At 56.7% G+C, this 18,415-nt stretch overlaps 1 protein-coding gene across 2 annotated transcripts in view; it reads left to right on the top strand.

Annotated features, from left to right (window-relative positions):
- AGPAT3 (1-acylglycerol-3-phosphate O-acyltransferase 3) overlaps positions 1-18,415 on the top strand; it is a 101,118-nt gene that overhangs the window by 61,269 nt on the left and 21,434 nt on the right. For both annotated transcript variants that reach the window (XM_060010247.1, XM_060010246.1), the window contains exons 3-5: positions 8,297-8,523; positions 16,696-16,865; positions 17,455-17,616. In XM_060010247.1, coding sequence (XP_059866230.1) covers positions 8,346-8,523; positions 16,696-16,865; positions 17,455-17,616 — 510 coding nt within the window. In that variant the 5' untranslated portion in view covers positions 8,297-8,345. The remainder of the gene's footprint in view (positions 1-8,296; positions 8,524-16,695; positions 16,866-17,454; positions 17,617-18,415) is intronic.

Genomic DNA, 18,415 nt, shown 5'->3' with positions numbered 1-18,415 from the left:
GACCAGCAACACATGATTATTAGCAAAGAAATGTCATATTTTGCAGCCTTATTGAAAGACAAGGTGGTCCCTGTAAGTGAATTTATCCAAGAACTGAAGCCAGCCCCTTTAAACCTCAAAAACAGGATTGTGTTGGTCTAATCTAAAATTTTTGTGAGACTCATGAAAATCCTTCTCTGCCCCTCGGCCACCATCAGTACTCCGGTGAGTGGCGCAGCCCCCCTTGCGCAGGGGCACGGTCAGGGTGGACGACAATTGCTGCATTACGTTCTCATTCGTGATGCCATCGTGGGGCCGCTGGGTCTGCGAGCTGCCCCGGCCCCGGATGCCCTCCAGGTGGCGCTGTCTCCAGTCGCGGGCTTGCCTCCCTCGTGCTGCCGCCAGCGGGACGCCTGCCTCCAGCGCCTGCCGCCCCCTCTTTTCTCGTCTGGCGCTTCGGCTTGGCCGTGGGCCAGGAGACCACCCAGTCCCACATGTCCCAGCTGCGTTGACAGCAAGAGTGAGGAGGAGCCCATCTAGGAGCTAAGGAGTCCCTGTGGGTGACGTGTCTGCGTCCCTGATACCCAGACTGCCCAGAAGGCGGTGGGGGTTTATTCCCATTCTTGGCTATGTTCTGAACAGTAGACGTTGCCACCTAAATTATCTTAAGATACTTTAAAAATATTAGAGATGATGTTATCTCTCTACTGTCCCTTGTTTCCAATAGTCAGTCTTGTTCATAGACTTTTTCTCTGGTGTTTCCTGACTCGGAAACAACAGAACTATTCACACGGAAAACAAAAACCTAGGGCTTGCCCCCAGTTTGCCCCCCGTGCAGCCAGCCAGCGCGGCCTTTCTGTTCTGCTGCCTCATAGCAGAACACGTCTGCTCTGCTTACTGCACACATAGGCACTCAAATATGGGACAGATGGATGGGTGGGTGGATGGATGGATAGGTGGATGGATGGGTGGATGGACGGGTAGATGGGTGGATGGATGGGTGGGTGGGTGGGTGGATGGATGGGTAGATGGGTGGGTGGATGGATGGGTGGGTGGATGGATGGGTGGGTGGGTGGGTAGATGGATGGGTGGGTGGGTGGGTGGATGGATGGATGAGTAGATGGGTGGATGGATGGGTGGGTGGAAGGATGGATGGGTGGATGGATGGATGGATGGGTGGGTGGGTGGGTGGATGGATGGGTGGGTGGGTGGGTGGATGGATAGGTGGATGGATGGGTAGATGGGTGGATGGATGGGTGGGTGGGTGGGTGGATGGATGGGTGGGTGGGTGGGTGGATGGATGGGTAGATGGGTGGGTGGATGGATGGGTGGGTGGATGGATGGGTGGGTGGATGGATGGGTGGGTGGGTGGGTGGATGGATAGGTGGATGGATGGGTAGATGGGTGGATGGATGGGTGGGTGGGTGGTTGGATGGATGGGTGGGTGGGTGGATGGGTGGGTGGATAGATGGATGGGTGGGTGGATGGATAGGTGGATGGGTGGGTGGATGGATAGGTGGATGGGTGGGTGGATGGATAGATGGATGGGTGGGTGGATGGATAGATGGATGGGTGGGTAGATGGGTGGATGGATGGGTGGGTGGGTAGATGGATGGGTGGGTGGGTGGGTGGATGGATGGATGAGTAGATGGGTGGATGGATGGGTGGGTGGAAGGATGGATGGGTGGATGGATGGATGGGATGGGTGGATGGGTGGGTGGATAGATAGGTGGATGGTTGGATGGATGGGTGGGTGGGTGGATGGGTGAGTGGATGGATGGGTGGGTGGGTGGAAGGATGGATGGGATGGGTGGACAGGTGGGTGGATGGGTGGGTGGAAGGATGGATGGGTGGATGGATGGATGGGATGGGTGGACGGGTGGGTGGATAGATAGGTGGATGGATGGGTAGGTGGGTGGGTGGATGGATGGGTGGATGGGTGGATGGAACAAAGGAAGGAAGAAGGGAAGGTAACAGCCTTGGTTCCCCTTCATTATGGACTTTGAATTTAGATCACATATAACTAAACCGTTCTTTTAATCCTATAATCCAGACTTCCTATCTAGAACATCAAAAACGAGGCACTTTTGGCATGTTTAATGTCTTCTCCCTTCACCAGCCACTGTGCTCAAGGTCAGACCTGCTCAGGAGAGACTGCCCCGACAGGGCCGGGTGAGGCTGCCAGGCTCTGACCTCAGCTCCGAGAGGTAGTTGGCCCAGAGTGGTTATCAGCGGCGATGCCTTCTCCCTGGATCTCAGGAGCAGGGCAGCAGGGCAGCTGAAGTGGCGTCCCCCAGAGCTGGCCAGCTTCTGCCCAGTGGAGAGCCACAGCACTGGATGTTTCAGGCTGGGGTGCAGTTTCAGGCTGGGGGTGCAGTTTCCGATTGGGCGCTGCTCCCCCAGCTGTAAGATTAGACCGCGTTGGCAGAGGCTGGAGGGACTGACGTGGGCCCTGTGTGTAAATGGGAGAGCGGTCTTCCACGTGCAGAGAGAGCCATTCACCTTCCCTGCATGGAGCAAGGAAGCACTCTGATGGGCCCTCGACTACAACTTCTGTTTCTGTGGAAAGGCTTTGTTGGAAAGATGGGGGTTTGGGCAAAGATGGGGGTGTGCCTGGTAAGGAGATCTGAAGACCACACCATCTGCCGGGCTAGTTCCTGAGGAAGGGGGACAGAGGGACCAGTGCCGGTCCTGTGGGCATTTGGGGCGGGCCCTGAGGCAGGTGCAGGGGACGTGAGCAGGGTGAGGCTGGGCCAGGGTCCGCGGCAGACCCTGGGCCTCCTGGGCAGCAGGACGTGGGAAGGGGCCTGTGCACGCCCAGAATTACGGGATCTGGGAACAAGGCCTGCATACTTCTAAGAGCTGTGTTCCTCTGCTCCGGGGCCCTGACACACACCGCAGGCTGCGGGCTTAAACAACAGACATCGATTCTCCCTGTCCTGGAGGCTGGAAGGCCGAGGCCAGGGTGTCGGAGGCTGTGAAGGAACAAGCTGCGTGTAGAGACCGCCTCCACCCATGTCCTCACACGGCCATCCCTGTGCACGTCTGTGTCCTAATCTCTTCTTATAAGGCTGCCGGTCCAATTGGATTAGGGCACACCCTAGTGCCCCCGTTTAACTTGATTTCCTTTGTTGAGACCATATTTCCAAACACAGCCACACGCTGGGGTGCTGGCAGTAGGACCCCAACATATCCTTGTGAGGGGACACAATTCACTCGTAACAAGAGGTGCCAAGGTCGGGGCTGGCAGTGGCGGCGGCAGAGCCCAGCAGCGGGCCAGGCCCTTGGCGGGATAGTGGGGAGGTGGTCCAGGCGCCCCTGGCTCCCAGGTCTCCCCTTCACCACCCTGAGCCCCGAGCAGCGCGGCCACGGGAACTGGCTCAGAACTAGCAGCAACAGCCCTGGAGGGACAGGGTCAGGTCCACGAGGGTCCTGCTTCTGGGGCAGGGGGAGGGGGCAGTGCTGGAGCTGGGAGGAGGGTCTGGTCTGGCTCCCGGCCCTTCCTGCCCCACCGGAGCTCTGGCAGCTCCCGAGAGGCCCCGGTCACCGTCTCTCAGAGGACGCGTGTCGTGTTGCAGCTCCGGGAGCCTCACTCACCTGCCCTGGAGCCGTGGGCAGCGCGGCTCTGCCGAGTGCCCGGCCCCTCCCCCTCCCCCGGCCGGCCTCTGTTCTGTGCCCCTTGTCCCCAGGTGGCAGCGCCACCCTCTGTCGCCCCTTTGGGGAGGGTGAGTGCACCTCGTCCCCTGCCCCGAGAAGGGGGGGTCCCGGCAGCTTGTACGGGGCCACAGTACCCTTAGGACCGGGCTGTGCAGGTGCCAGGCTTCTGGAACGACCTAAACTCTTACCTGAGGACGGGACTTGGGCTCAGGTTTCCTGGCCAGCAACAGCATCTGAGTATTAATGAAAAGGGGCCAATGTCTTTTACTTTAAAATAAAACTTTATGGAACAATGGCGGTTACCTTGGGGGTGTCGGGGGATGGATGGATACCAATTATGCCTCATAATTTCTACCTTAGATGCGTTCTTCTATTCTAGGCCGTATCACGTGTCTTCTAGAAGCTTACAGCAACGTCAGTGGAAGAGCTGCGTGTTGCTGCAGTTTTGAAGCATCTCATTTGTGTCGTGAGGTTAAGTGCATCACACAGGCAGGGGTAATGGGGCCCTACAGCACCCATTACAGGGCGGTGGTTACGGGTCAGAACAAGCTCTGCCCACTTGGCGCTCAGGATGTGAGAGTTAGGCGGGAGGGGGCCTTGACGGAAACTGGGGTCAGAGGCGGTTGGGGGTGGATGTCAACTCAAACGTCTCCCATCAGATTGGGGGGTGAGCCCAGCAGGCTGCACTTTTGCCTTCCGACCCCTAGGGGCACTGCCTTCACCAAGCTGTGGCAGGAAGGGGACAAGGGACAGTGCCCCTGGTGGGTGCAGCCAGGAGCCCCCAGCGTCATCCTGAGCGTGGATTAGTCGCAAGGAAGCACAGCCAGACTGCGGGGTATCTACGGGGCAGCTGTCCCGGGCTCTTCCGGCGGGAGCGGGAGCGGGTACGGGACAGCTGTCCCGGGCTCTTCCAGTGGGAGCGGGAGCGGGAGTGTGGTATAGGTCAGAGGAGAACAGGGGCGTGCGATCAAACGCCGCACTGGCCCTCGACCGGGGCCTGGACGAAAAGAAGTGACACGGGCCATTTGGGGGAACACAGATGGGATATTTGGTGATATGCTCACGTCGGTGTTAAATTTCTCAGATGTGATCATGGCGTTGTGGTCAACCAAATGCCCAGGTTCTAAGGTGACACAGGCTGAACGGCTTAGGAGTGGATTTTCATCAAATATTCCAGAAGAAGTTTTTAAACTTAAATTTAGCCTATGCACAAGAAATGTAAAAATTAAATTTAAATATTCATACATATTTTTGTTACATAATGTTAGGTTAAGATGATTGGTAAAAGACTCAATCATAATAAATTGTATTACAGTGAGATCCTGTAGAGGACGTACATGGAAATACAAATTTTTTTTTTTTTTTTTTTTTTTGCGGTACGCGGGCCTCTCACTGCTGTGGCCTCTCCCGTGGCAGAGCACAGGCTCCGGACGCGCAGGCTCAGTGGCCACGGCTCACGGGCCCAGCCTCTCCGCGGCATGTGGGATCTTCCCGGACCGGGGCACGGACCCGTGTCCCCTGCATCGGCAGGCGGACTCCCAACCACTGCACCACCAGGGAAGCCCTCAAATTGTGAACTTTAACCTTCTCCCAGGCTGGCAGCATGCGGTCGGACGCTGCCTCTGATGCTGGGCAGTGGTGGCTGCAGCCCCGCCAGCCCCGCCATCACGAGGGTGAACAACCAGTGCACTGACAACCATGCTGGGCCCCGAGAGCCACTGTTTTCTGCTTTCAGTACAGTATTCCATCAGTTACAGGAGACACTCACTTTACTATAAAATAGGCTTTGTGTCAGGTGATTTTGCCCAACTGCAGGATAATGTGAGTTTACACCGAGCACGTTTAAGGGGGGCAAGGCTCAGCTTTGATGTTTGGGAAGTTAGGTGTATTAAATATATTTCAACTTAACAAGATATTTTCAACTTACGATGGGTTCATTGGGATGTAATCCCGCTGTAAGTTAAGGAAGATCTGTATGTTTAAAAGTTCACAGTATGACAGAATTTATGCCCCTTGCATATTTAAACTTGGGTTTCAAAATGTAGAAATCAACTTAGAATTCTCTGATGATATATATATATTTATTATTTTTTTTTTTAATGTTTTCAGGGGCTGCACACGAGCCAGTGCTCCTGGGGGCTGCCGAGTTGATGCTTTCCTGCTTACCAGTCTGCAGGCCTTGGGGGAGAGCTGGGGAAGGTGTGGGCTGATTGGGGAGCAGGGTGGGTTCTGCAGGGGTGGGGGGGCTGGTCAGCCCTCCCCCACCGTCATTGAAGGTCCTCCAAGTTAGCACGTGTGACTGACGTGTTATCAAGACTGTCAGGCCCATCTGGGTCAGAGGTGGTAGGCCGAGAGGCGGCGATGTCCAAGCAGATGGTGGGCACTGGGTGCTCTCGTGGCGGGGGCAGGTGGGAGGGGCCTGGACTGCAGCTGCTGACGTGCCTTAGGACGGGGTCTGGCCCACAGGGAGCAAGGACACCAGACCCACATCTGGGCATTGGGGACAGACTGACAACCAGGGAGGACAGCCAACTGCAGCCAGGAGCCCCGGCCAGGCTCACCTCCAAGCGGGACTGAGGGGCCGTTCCAGATGGGGGTGCGGCTCTCTGGGGCCTCTGGGGACGGACTTCCTCGACCAGAGATTCAGGAGATGGACCGGGGACTGGGACTTGTTAAACAGATTCCCGAGGGAAGGCCTGTGTCCGCACAGAGGCTCGCTGGGGAAAGTGCGGGGCCAGAGGCTGCACACCTGCTGCCGTCGGCAGGTGAACAGGTGAGCGGACAGACTGGAGACCGCCCTGCCATGTGAGGCTGGACTGCAGGTCCCATGCAGGCCTCTTTATGTGAACCTCTAGCAAAGGAAGCTTGATCCCGTGTCAGGAAGCCCAGAGGGGCTGCCAGGGGCTGGGGGCGTGGAGCTGCTTGGTCGTGATGGGGCAGCGGTCCGACAGGCGCCCTCACACTGCGCGTGTGTGAGCGACACCTCTGTGCAGCTGATTCTCCAGCAGGTCTGGCACGGACCTGGGGAACCTGCTTTCAACAGCATCACAGCTGATGGGCCGATCTTCGAGCTGGCTTTTGGGGACCTTGGTTATGGTGGCCCACACGGTTATTGTGCCTGGCCCAGGATGGCGGGGTGGGGAACAGCCTGGTCTCCTGGGGCCGGGGGTGCAGGGAGCCCGCCGGGTGGCAGGTGCGGGTCCAGATGCCGGGCGGCAGCGTCAGGTCCGGTCAGAGCCGTTCTCTCTGGTCCCAGAAGGCAGCTGGCCCCAGGCCTGGCCTGGCTGATGTGTGAGTCTGTGCGTTACAGAGGGGTCCCCGCCCACGGGGGCACAGGCGCGGGGCTCCCTGCTGGGACTGGAGTCCGGCCTTCCTGCTTTGCGCTGCGTGGCCCTGAACAAGTCAAAAAGCCTCTGCGCTTCCTTTGCTCGCCCGTCACATAGGGGCAGTGACTGCGTCCCCCGGGGCAGTGACGGCGTCCCCCGGGTTCGTGCGAGTTTAGGAGGCGGTGGCAGGAAGCGTGTGCAGCGCCGCACGTGTGTCCTCTCGGGGCCTCTCGGGGTCAGAGCTTTGGACATGAAGGCGGGGGGCTGGGGCCTCTCGGGGGCTGCGGGCATCAGAAGGCCTGCCCGGGCCTGGGGCGCCGGCTCCCCTGGGGACTCCCACACCTGGCGCCAGGCCTCGGCTCCTTCCCTGTCCTTCCGGGCATCCTCCCCACGTGGCTGCTGGCTTATCCGCCACCCCCGCCCCTCACGCAGCCACTCGGGGGCCAAGGGTGGACGGAGGGCATCCTCAGGAGTCACGTGGCCTCATGCCTGGCACAGCAGCCAGGCCCTTGTGCCCCGGTGTGCCCAGCGTGGCCACCCTGGAGGCCTCTGGAGCCCACTCCACTCGCATCCCGGAGAGCGTGGGGCCCGTCTCTGGAGGACCCAGCCGCGGTCGAGGCAAGCAGCCACCAGGCTGCGGCGCGGCCGGCTCTGAGAGTGCCAGGGCTCCGTCCCAGCCGTCTGCTTGTCTCTGTCCACGCGAGATTCCAGGGCAGCTCGCGGAACAAGTACAGCCATGAAATGCGAGCCTCTGGCTTCATCTTTGAAACCAAGAAACCAGTGTTGAAGGGAAGCGGGAGAAGCTGGCTGAGTCCTGAGGGGTCACCGCTTCTGCGTTAGAGACCAAAACAGAAGCCTTTCAGCTAAAAAAGGGTACAGCAGCTTGGGAGTTAAAAGACAGTCGTTGAAATGTTTTTATAGAGATTGAGTGTGCAGTTTTGATCTTTTAAGTAAGATGCTAAAAAAAGAAAAGAAAAATTACCCATCATGCCTTTACCTAGAGATACTCACTATTAATATTTGTGTGCATTTCTTCTAGTCTTTTCTTTCTTCCTTCTTTTATGCATGTGTGTATACGTTGTGTGGTGTGCATGTAAGGTGTGTGTGTGTGCATGTGTGTGTATGTTGCGGGTGATGCCTGCGTGCACGGTGTGTCAGCTCCCCCGTCCGCCCCGTACGTACGTCGCTCTCGGGAGGGAAGGGCATGAGGACCCCGTGGGGGGTGGCTGCAGATCTGGGCTCTGGCGTGAGCACCGCGGACCCCTCCTCCGCCCGCAGCCCCTCACCCCTGGGGTCCCTGGCGCCCTGCCTGACCGCCGGCCCCGTCTTTGCAGGACGGCTGTTCTCAGTGAAGGGCCCTGCACTCGCTACTGAGCTGTGGCCATGGGCCTGCTTGCCTTCCTGAAGACCCAGTTCGTCGTGCACCTCCTCATCGGCTTCGTCTTCGTGGTGAGCGGGCTGATCATCAACTCCATCCAGCTCTGCACACTCGTCCTCTGGCCCGTGAACAAGCAGCTGTACCGCCGGCTCAACTGCCGCCTTGCATACTCGCTCTGGAGCCGTGAGTACCCCCCGCGTGTGCACGGCGGGGATCGGGGGGCCGCGGACGGTCAGGACGACGCCCTTTCTGCTGGATGGTCCCGGACAAACCAGTGCAGGGCCCCTGGGGTGAACGCCTGTGGTGGTGAGACGAGACACAGTGGGCTGGCTCCCGCTCCCCGGCGGGAACCGGGGGTGCTCCTGGCCAGTAGCTGTAGCGGGGGCGGGGTTTGGCCCGAGCTCTTCACTGGGCTGAACCACGTGACGGCCCGATCCCTGAGCCTCTGGACCCACAGAGGTGGCAGTTCCACGCGGTCTCGCGCGGTACTCTGGGGAGTTGGAAACGAGCAATGATAAAGTCAGTTCACCATGACCAAGCCCTAACAGCTGCCGCCGATACATGGCCAGCCTTGGGTCACCAGACCCCCAGTCACCCCCTCACCAGAGTACAGTGAAGCTGCCCTCGGGGCGGCCTGCCATCACGTGTAAATGTTGCGGTACCTCTCTGCAAGAGGCAAGGACTCCCACCCGTCTCTTAATTAAATGTATGTGTTTAGGCGTGTACAGGTGTTACCGATACGCCCTTGTGATGTGTGTGCATTTGTACAAACAGAATCGGTCTTCACCCATCAGCTGGACAGAGACTTAGAAGCTGCTGACGGGGGGCGTGGGGGCCGCTCGCCCTGCAGGTTGGGGTCACGGGGCACATCTTTGGACGGCAGTTTGCCGGTAGCGATGGACAACTTACACGGTTCTATTTTTTGACCTAAATATTCCACCAAATAAGAATGTAACCTAGAAAGATACCTGCAGCGGTACATGCGTGTGCAGATATTCTCATGTTACCACTTTTATAGTAACACAAGACTAATATAAAACGGAGCAGCCCAAATGCCCATTAATGGAAGCTAACTGTGGTGTGTCCACCGGATGGAATCCCACACGGCCACCAAGAACAACAGGGAGAATCTCTCTGTCCTGATAGAGAGCCAAGTTCAAGATACATTTTTAAGTGAAAACGGAAGCGATAAAGCAAAGCACAGAGGGTGCTCTGCATTTATTTACTTTTAAGACACGTGTGTGATGTGTCTGCAGTTGTGTGTGGCCACCCCTGCTTAGAGAAAGCTGAAGGGTGAACAGAAAACGTAACCACCCCGGGAGTGGAGGAAGGCGGGGACTCGTGTTTATTTCATACTGTGTGCTGTTTACACTTCTTAGCATAAGAACGCGTTTCTTTTACAATGAAGAGAAAATAATACACACGTTACTTCCTATGGGAAGAGGTGAGTCTGTGTGCCTGTCCCTGTGACCCCTCCCAGTGCAGGAGCAGGAAGATGGCAGCTAAGCGGCCATAGGAGTGTCCACGCCCAGGTGTGTGCACCCCCCCCCCCGCCCCCGCAGGGTGCGGCAGCCCCGCCTGTGCTTCCAGCCGTAAATAGTCTAAACTGCAATAAATAAATAGCATAAACTGAGATAGTTTCAGTTCCCAGGCGGTTTTTTCCTAAATAAAAGGCCACCTTTGTGTGTGTGTGAGAAGGAGAATTAGAAATCCTATCATATAGGACATACAGTGGGAGATGAGTACATACCTAAAGGGCAAATGCCAACTAGATGAAAATCATAGACTCCACCTCCGGCAGTATTCTGAAGTTAAAACGCTACAAAACAGCCAAACTCTGGCGAATAAAAATTGTAATTATAATATTTTTTAAAAGTAAAAGCTTAGTGAATGAATGTTACAGCTTAGATTAGGTACAGATTAGATACAGCTAATGAGAGAGTGAGCGAACTGGACATTACTATGAAGAAATCATCCTGATTGCAGTAGAAAGACAAGATGAAAAATACAAAACAGGAGTTAAAAGATGTAAGGGGAGAGTGACAGTCTATGAAACAGGTCTTGGACTCCCGTACCCAAGGAAAGAATAAGCGGAAGCTCCATTGGAGGAAATGATGGCTGAGAATTTTCCCGAACGGATGAAAAACAAGATTCTGTAACTCTAGGAAGCAAATGTATAGGAAGCAGGGTATATAAACAGAAGTTCACACTTAGACCCGTCACAGAGAAACCACAAACCACCAGAGACAAAAAGAAGATCTTAAAAACGCCCAGAAAAGAAAGCTAGACCACCTACACAGATTGACAGACTCCCAGCTGACTCGGCAGAACGTGTGTCATCAGAGCCAGAGGCAGTGGGCTGTCTCCAGCCTCGGCCTAGAGCTCTACATCCAGGAAAGTGACCTTTCAGGACTGAGAATGAGATCAAACAGCCTGCGGGGACCAAAAAGTGAGTATATCGTCACCTGAAATTTTTTTAAAGAATATTCTTCAGTGAGAACAAAAGCCATCAGAGAAAGTAGGGTCTGAGTTACCAGGAAGACTGGTGGACTGAGAAATTGGTAAGTAGGTAAATCTGAACAGTCATATAAAATAATAGCGATGCCCCAACCCACGTGGCTGAGAGCAGACAGGACCAGCGGCAGGCAGTCTGTCAGTCAGGAGTGGGGACAAAAGTTCGGACTCCATCAGTCTTGTATTTGTCAGGAAGACAGCAGAGATCTTTCCTTAAGACTTTGTTCACTAAGTATAGGGTAGAAAACAGAAATCAAACATAACTTCTAAACTATTTGAAAAAGATGGATTAAAAAAGCAAAGACAAATTCATTTTTTAAGGCAAGAAAGTATGAAAAAGCATAAAAATAAGAAAACTTGAGGTAGAAGTTAAGATTTATGTAAAATCCTCCAGTATTTGGAAGGAACACAGGTGCCCACTGAACCCACATGCTGTGAGAGTTTCCCCCAGGACCTGGTGAGTCGGGGGGGCTTCTCCACTTGTCCATTTCTTAAATACACGAGCAGGGGTCCTTCCCGGATTTGCGCTGGTGAAAGCTTTCCCCGACCCCGTGGGCATGTGGGGTGAGCGAGGGTCACACCAATGTGCGGACCAGCGGCCCCCCAACCTTTTTGGCACCAGAGGCCGGTTTCATGGACGACAGTTTTTCCGCGGACGGAGGGCGGTGATGCAAGCGATGGGGTTCGCTAGCGGGCCAGCCGCTCACCTCCTGCTGTGTGGCCTGGTTCCTAACAGGCCGGGGACCGGTACCGGTTTGCGGCCCGGGGGTTGGGAACCCCTGGTGTAGGCGACCCTGAACCACTGCTTTATTTTCAACTCTGCGAGCATCCCTGTGTTCCTTCTGTGATGCCAGGTGTCTTTTGCTGCCCCCCGAGCCCAGGGTGACTCGTCGTCCTCGGGCCCGAGGAGTCTTCGTGCTGTGTTAGGGGCACAGATGTGGACCCAGAGAGCCTGGCTGGGGCCCTGGCTCCCTGCGGACCTCAGCCAAGGCTCTCACCCTTCTCGTCTGTGAAACAGAGACGGCGCCTCTCAGCTGGACCATCAAGATTAAATTAGCGCGTAGAATGTGCGTACAGCGCTGTTAAATCAACGATTACTCTTAGTAGGCAAGGTTGAATTTTTCAAAAACTCATTCGTTGGAATGTGCAGAGCATGGCTTGCTCACGTGTGTTGGGGCAAAAGCATATGTTTGAATGAAGGAAATCACAAAAAAAGTCCTCATTCAAAATATTCTCCAAATTGACCGCGAGCACCTTCGCGGCGTCAGCCCTGGCCGCGTGTGTAGCGATCTACGATCTACGATCTACCAGAGACGGATGTGACTGGAAATGCGCTGAGCAGCCCACCGGGCCATGCTGGCAGCTGGTGGAACAGAGCTGCCTCGACACGCCGCTTGCCTGCAGGCAACCCTCTGCTGGGCTCACTCTCCGGGCAGGGCCGGGGTGGGGATGGGGGGGGGGGGGGTAAAATGCCTGCAGGGGCTGCCGGTGTTGTCTTCAGTTCAGTCCTGCTCACCAGCCCCACCTGGGCCAGACCTCTCGCGCTGGACCAGAAATGCCCAGGTCCCAAGTGCTGCCAGGGGAGGGTGTGCGGCCAGGGGAAGGCACCCCGCCCGCACCCCATGAGCACTTTCTCCCCTGCATCCTAGCTGCTGGCCAGAGCTCCCGCCCATAGAAGCCTGCCGTGTAGCGAGGAGGCCATGTGCCCGTGCAGGCTGCCCAGGGATGAGCGCACAGTCCCATGCAGTGGTCCTCGTGTGCCTGGACGGTGCCACGGGGTTGCAGCTCCGGCGTCCTTTCCACCTGTGAGTGGCCAGCGGACGTGGTCCGTCCCCCACAGGTGGCAGCTCTGAGCCGGCGCTGTGGTGTCCAGCAGCGTGATTTGCAGGTCATCCTGGGAGGCGGTCGTGGAAACAAGGAGCCTTTAGATGCGGCGTCAGTGCCCACGTGAGTGAGGCACGTGTTGTCAGGCCTGAGTGAAGAAATGACTTTGAAAGGTGGCTTTTTTAGAAAATTCTGTGTCTGGGGTGGTTGTAGACTCGCACCCCTACTCGCTTCGTCCAGGGCTTCCTCCATCACACACAGGGACGGCCGGGAGAGCCGGGTTCACTGGGGTCCTGAGCACCCCCTGCGGGCTGTGCATCCTCCCCAGAGGACGGCTGAGGTCCCTGCTCCTTGGACGAGGGGCCCGCAGGTCGGAGCAGCTCATCCAGGCCGCCACCCTCCCTGCCGGGTGATTTTTACGTCAGTGGGTTGAGGCTGTATCGATTCCTCTCAGACTTGTGGTGAGAAAGCATCGCAGGATTTCCCCATCAAAGAGACGGCCACACCTCAGCGTTCACTGCAGCATCGTTCACAATAGCCAAGATGTGGAAACAACGTCAGTGTCCATCAACGGATGAACAGATGGGCAAAATGTGGTCTATACGTACAAGAGAATATTATTCAGCCTTTAGAAAGGAAATCCTGCCGTATGTGACAACATGGGTGAACTTGGAAGTCAAGATGTGGAGGAGCCAGTCACAGAAGGACAGACTGCACTTGTCCTTCTTACATGAGGGGCCTAACGTAATCGAACTCAAGGAAGCAGAGGAGAGAATGGGGGCTGCCGGGGCTGGGGGAGGGGAAGGGGCGAGCGCTGTCAGAGGGGTGTGCAGCGTCAGTTACACACAGGGAGTAAGTTCTAGAGGACCGCAGTTACCAGTACTGTACTGTCCACTCGGAATCTGTGAGGAGGGTAGGCCTCAAGTTAAATGTCCTCACTACAGGCTTCCCTGGTGGCGCAGTGGTTAGGAATCCGCCTGCCAACGCAGGGGACACAGGTTCGAGCCCTGGTCCGGGAAGATCCCACATGCCTCGGAGCAACTAAGCCCGTGCGTCACAACTACTGGGCCTGCACTCTAGAGCCCGCGAGCCACAACTACTGAGCCTGTGAGCCACAACTACTGAAGCCCGTGCGCCTAGAGCCCGTGCTCCGCAACAAGAGAAGCCACAGCTCGCCTCAACTAGAGAAAGCCCACGTGCAGCAACGAAGACCCAATGCAGCCAAAAATAAATCAATAAAATAAATGTCCTGACTACGATAATGAATAAACCCTTCCTTGTTCCCAAGCAAATTGCTTCAGAAGCAGTGGTCTCAGCCACAGGCTCTTACCTGACCAGCTGACACATGGAGGTCTGCCCAGGCCTCCGTCATCGAGAAAGGGACAGGAACAGGCCATCGCCAAGCTGCACGCGGGTCTGTCTCAGCCCTGGTCCCCGCCGCCTGGGTGGCATGTTCACCAAGCCCCCAGCAGCTGCCTGTGCTTCCAGATGGACGGGTCAGCCTAACCTTGGGCCTCTTTATTTCTTTTTTCTTTTTCTTTTAATGTTTCTTTATCAGGCTGTGCTGGGTCTCAGTTGCAGCATGTGGGATCTAGTTCCCTGACCAGGGATCGAAGCCGGGCCCCCTGCGTGGGGAGTGCGGAGCCTTAACTGCCGGAGCACCCGGAAAGTCCCTGTTTCCGTCTGCTTTGGAATTCTTAAACAGCTATCGGGGTGAAATTCACCCATTTAAAGCATGCAGTCCGGCGGTTTGAGTGTATTCATAGAGTCATGGGCCCATCAGCACAGTCTAATCGTAGAACATTTTCACCCCATAAAGAAGCGGTCACCCCCCCCATTCTGCCCCCTCCCCAGCCCCTGGCAGTCACTATTCTGCCTCCTGTCTCGGTGGCTTTGCCTCTTCTGCACATTTCATGCAAATGGAACCATGCGGTGTGTGGTCGTGTCTGACTCCTTTCACTCGGAGCTCAGCGTTTCCAAGGTTCGTCCACACCGTAGCGCGTGTGAGGCCCGCGTTCCCGCGTCCCTGAGAGACGTCACCCTGTGTGGATATGCGCTGCCTGTTCACGCATCAGTTGGTGCACATCTGGGTCGTTTCCCCTTTGCGGCTTTGTGGATAACGCTGCCGTGAAGTGTTTGCACAGACACCTGCCCTCACTTCTCCTGGGCGTCTACCTAGTGGTGCAGCTGCTGGGGCCTCTGGTCACTCGTCTGGAACATAGTTTTCCAGCGTGGCTGCACCTTTCGCGTCCCCACCAGCAGCGTCAGGGGTCCTAGGCACCCTTTCCTCACCAGCACCTGCTATTTACTGTCTGTCCGTTAGACGACAGCGTCCCGGTGCGCGTGACGTGGTTGCCTCGCTGTGGCTCTGGCCTGCACTCTCCCGACGACTGGTGGTGCCGAGCATCTACTCGTGGGCTTGCCGGCCGTCTGTCACTCCTCTTTGGAGACCGTCTGTCCAGGGCCTCTTGTCTTTCCATTCCTCGGGTCTTTTTTCATGCCTTGAGTGCTGGCTGGAAGTCGCCAGGCTAACAGGTGCATCCCGGGGGGCAGTTTGCCTCTGTTGACCTGGCCTGCGTCCCCTCAGAGCCCTCTCTGGTCCCTTGATGAAGCTTATGGTGAGCATGTCCTGGAGCTGACCTCTTTATGACCCCTCCTCTGACTGCCCCGAGGGTAGGAGGGACCGCGGTTTGTGGTTCGAGAGTGTTCAGGTATTACCTGAGAGTCGGCCTTCCGTCCAGTCCCCGCCTTGTGTAGAAAAGGAAGTTCAGACGCCAGCACGTGGGGTGGAGCTGTGTGTCCCCCCACTTCCACCTGGGCTGGTGGGGACACTAAGTGGAAGGAGAAACCAGGCCCCGTGCCGAGTCCCATCCAGTCCCCCACAGCCCTGTGAGGAAGCCACTATTGTCTCCTGTCAACAGGGAAACCGAGGCCCAGGCAGTCAGGCTCAGAGCCCACTGTCTAAGCGCTGGGCTGTCCTGCCCCATCAGCCTTCCCTGGCCTCCCTCCCTGAGGGCCAGTCTCCGGAAAACCGATGGCTTGGTGTCCAGCAAACAAAGGACAGGCTGTCTGGTGGGCGTCCTGAGCCTGGGAGCCATACTTCCTGGTCTGAGGCCACCCTCCTCGGGCGCCTGGCCGTGGTGGGTGTGATGCTGGCTGGCTGTGCGCCTGCAGCCTCCCCTCCCTGCTCTGCTGGGGACTGAACGTGTGCTATCCCGTCAGTGCACAGCACCTGTGAGAACTGCAGTCGGACATGACGAGAAAGGTATCCACCTAAACTCTTGTAACGAGTAACGTGGGTAAGAGTTACAGTGCTTAACGTACATAAACTGAGGACCCCTTTGTAGCCCGACGAGGACCCTAGTTTATTTGTCTATTTCTGTGTTTTTAAGCTTCCTCTGAAACTTTCCACAGAGCCCCGGGCTCAGTGTGTTGGGCTGAGATTGGAACTCCACCACTTTTTATCTGTGCTTTGGGAATGATAATAGCACTAACTCAAGTCGCCTGAGAAGTAGATGACATAACGTATGTAATTTACATAGCAGAGCACGTGGTATCCTGTTGGTATTCAATGACTTGTAGTTGTTGATAATAATAGTAATATAATGCTGATGGTGTATTCTCTTAATAAGCGCATGCTTTGCTCACCGTGCCATCCTATGGGACATTTGATTTTTAACAAAAGCGAAGATCTGATTTTTAAGAAAAAATGTTTTAAATTAAGTCCTTCAGATATGTTGGTCAGAAAAACTTCCACCTAAAACGGGCTCCCTCCTCCATCTCTTCTGCGTTCATTTGACTTCTCCCCTGACTTTTGCTTAGAGAGGCGTAATTAGAATTTCAGAAAACTTAATTTTAAACATAAACATAAACCATCAAAACTCATTTCTAGCCGAAAATGCCAGTCGGGCTGATACCGTACAAGCCCTGCCCACGTCAGGGAGCGGGGGGGGGGGGGGGCCGGCCCGGAGTGCGGTGGTCTGCACCTCGCCGACGTCCCTCCCTGTGTGTCCTCAGAGCTGGTCATGCTTCTGGAGTGGTGGTCATGCACGGAGTGCACCCTGTTCACCGACCAGGCCACGGTGGGCCACTTCGGGAAGGAGCATGTGGTCATCATCCTGAACCACAACTTCGAAATCGACTTCCTCTGTGGGTGGACCATGTGTGAGCGCTTTGGCGTGCTGGGGGTGAGCGATGTGGGGTTCCCGGGAGGGAGTGGGCTGCGAGACGCGGGGGTCGCAGGAGGGTGGGGTAAGTGACGTGGGGTCCCAGGGAGGTGCTGGCATGGCTCCCTGGGGTCTGGCCTTCCCTCTGGTTTAGCCCCTGGTCCCTGCAAGCTAGGAGTCCCAGCATGGCTGACCGCAGGGCACCTGGGACTACAGGCTGCCCCAGCTGCCCCAGGGCTTGCTCACGAGACCAGGTGTTACTGCGTTTCCTCTCAACTCCTTCCTCCCCCGGTTGGCTCAGCTGCCTCAGATGAGACAGGATGAGGGGTCCCCTGTGGTGGAAGCGCAGTGCGTGGCGGCCCTGGCATCTTCCTTGGGGAGCCCCGGGCCTGGCGGCCAGGGCAACCTCTAGGTCCCTGGCTCCCGTGCTGCCCACCTGCCCGCGGTTTCCCCATCTGGTGGCGCCTGCACTCTGGGTCCATGCTTACCTAGAGCGTCACACTCAGAGGCAGGGTCTCTCGAGGACAGCCAGTCCTGGGGGCGGCCTGCGGGGGCGTGCCCTCGGGGACCTTGTGGTCCTGATGCGCCAGCTGCTCTGCCCTCCCCCCAGAGTTCCAAAGTCCTGGCTAAAAGGGAGCTGCTGTACGTGCCCCTCATCGGCTGGACGTGGTACTTCCTGGAGATCGTGTTCTGCAAACGGAAATGGGAGGAGGACCGGGATGCCGTCATCAAAGGGCTGAGGCGCCTGGCTGACTACCCCGAATACGTGTGGGTGAGTGAGGGGTGAAGCCATACGGACCGTGTTGTCTTGAGTCTCGGGCGCAGCCTGAGTTCTTAGTGGTGAGCCAGCAAGAGCCTCTGAGCACCAAGGAAGCTGTCTGAGGAGCGCGGGGCCCCGCCCCTCTGAGCCCGCAGGCTTGGGAACCCCTCTTGGACCACCTGCTTCCACCTGCCCCAGGTGGGACCCGCCACGCCAGGGGCACCGCCACCCCTCACACCCAGCCCCACTCAGAGCAGAGCCTGCGCGGCTGAGCCGGGGCTCCCTGGAGACGTTAGCGGGCCGCCGAGTCGGGGCTCAGACAAGCCCTCGTGGGCTATGGTTCTGTGGGTCGACGTGGACTTCAGTTGCTAGAAGGTTTGCGCTGCACTTAAATCAGCCACCCTTCAAGGGCAGGGCAGGGCCCTGGGGGGCGGGGCTCTGGTGGTCCTTTCTGAGCCCCTGGATGGAGTTTGATGGACAGCCATCTGAAATGATCGGTATCGATCGGTTTGCATATCAGTTCCGGTCTCTGACGGCAGTTCCTTATTTGGTGTCTGTAACTCACCAAGGCAAAGGGATAGAAGACTTTGTTTTCCACTCGCCATCGGAAGGCTGCTGCCTAGGGTTACCTTGTCTCACTCTCTCCGGGAAGTGTCTTTTCATTCCCTGAGAACAGGTGCAGGGCTGTTGCTGTCTGTGAAGGAGTCGTGTGCACCGTGTGATTGCGGCATCTCTGGTCATGCCCCGCTCTGGTCGCTGGGGGGCGACATTTCCACAAGACTTTGCCGCCAGGCGGGGGCACGTACACGGG

Source organism: Delphinus delphis, chromosome 4 (assembly GCF_949987515.2).
Source record: "Delphinus delphis chromosome 4, mDelDel1.2, whole genome shotgun sequence".
NCBI lineage: Eukaryota > Metazoa > Chordata > Mammalia > Artiodactyla > Delphinidae > Delphinus > Delphinus delphis.
This window is presented reverse-complemented; position numbering and strand designations above follow the sequence as displayed.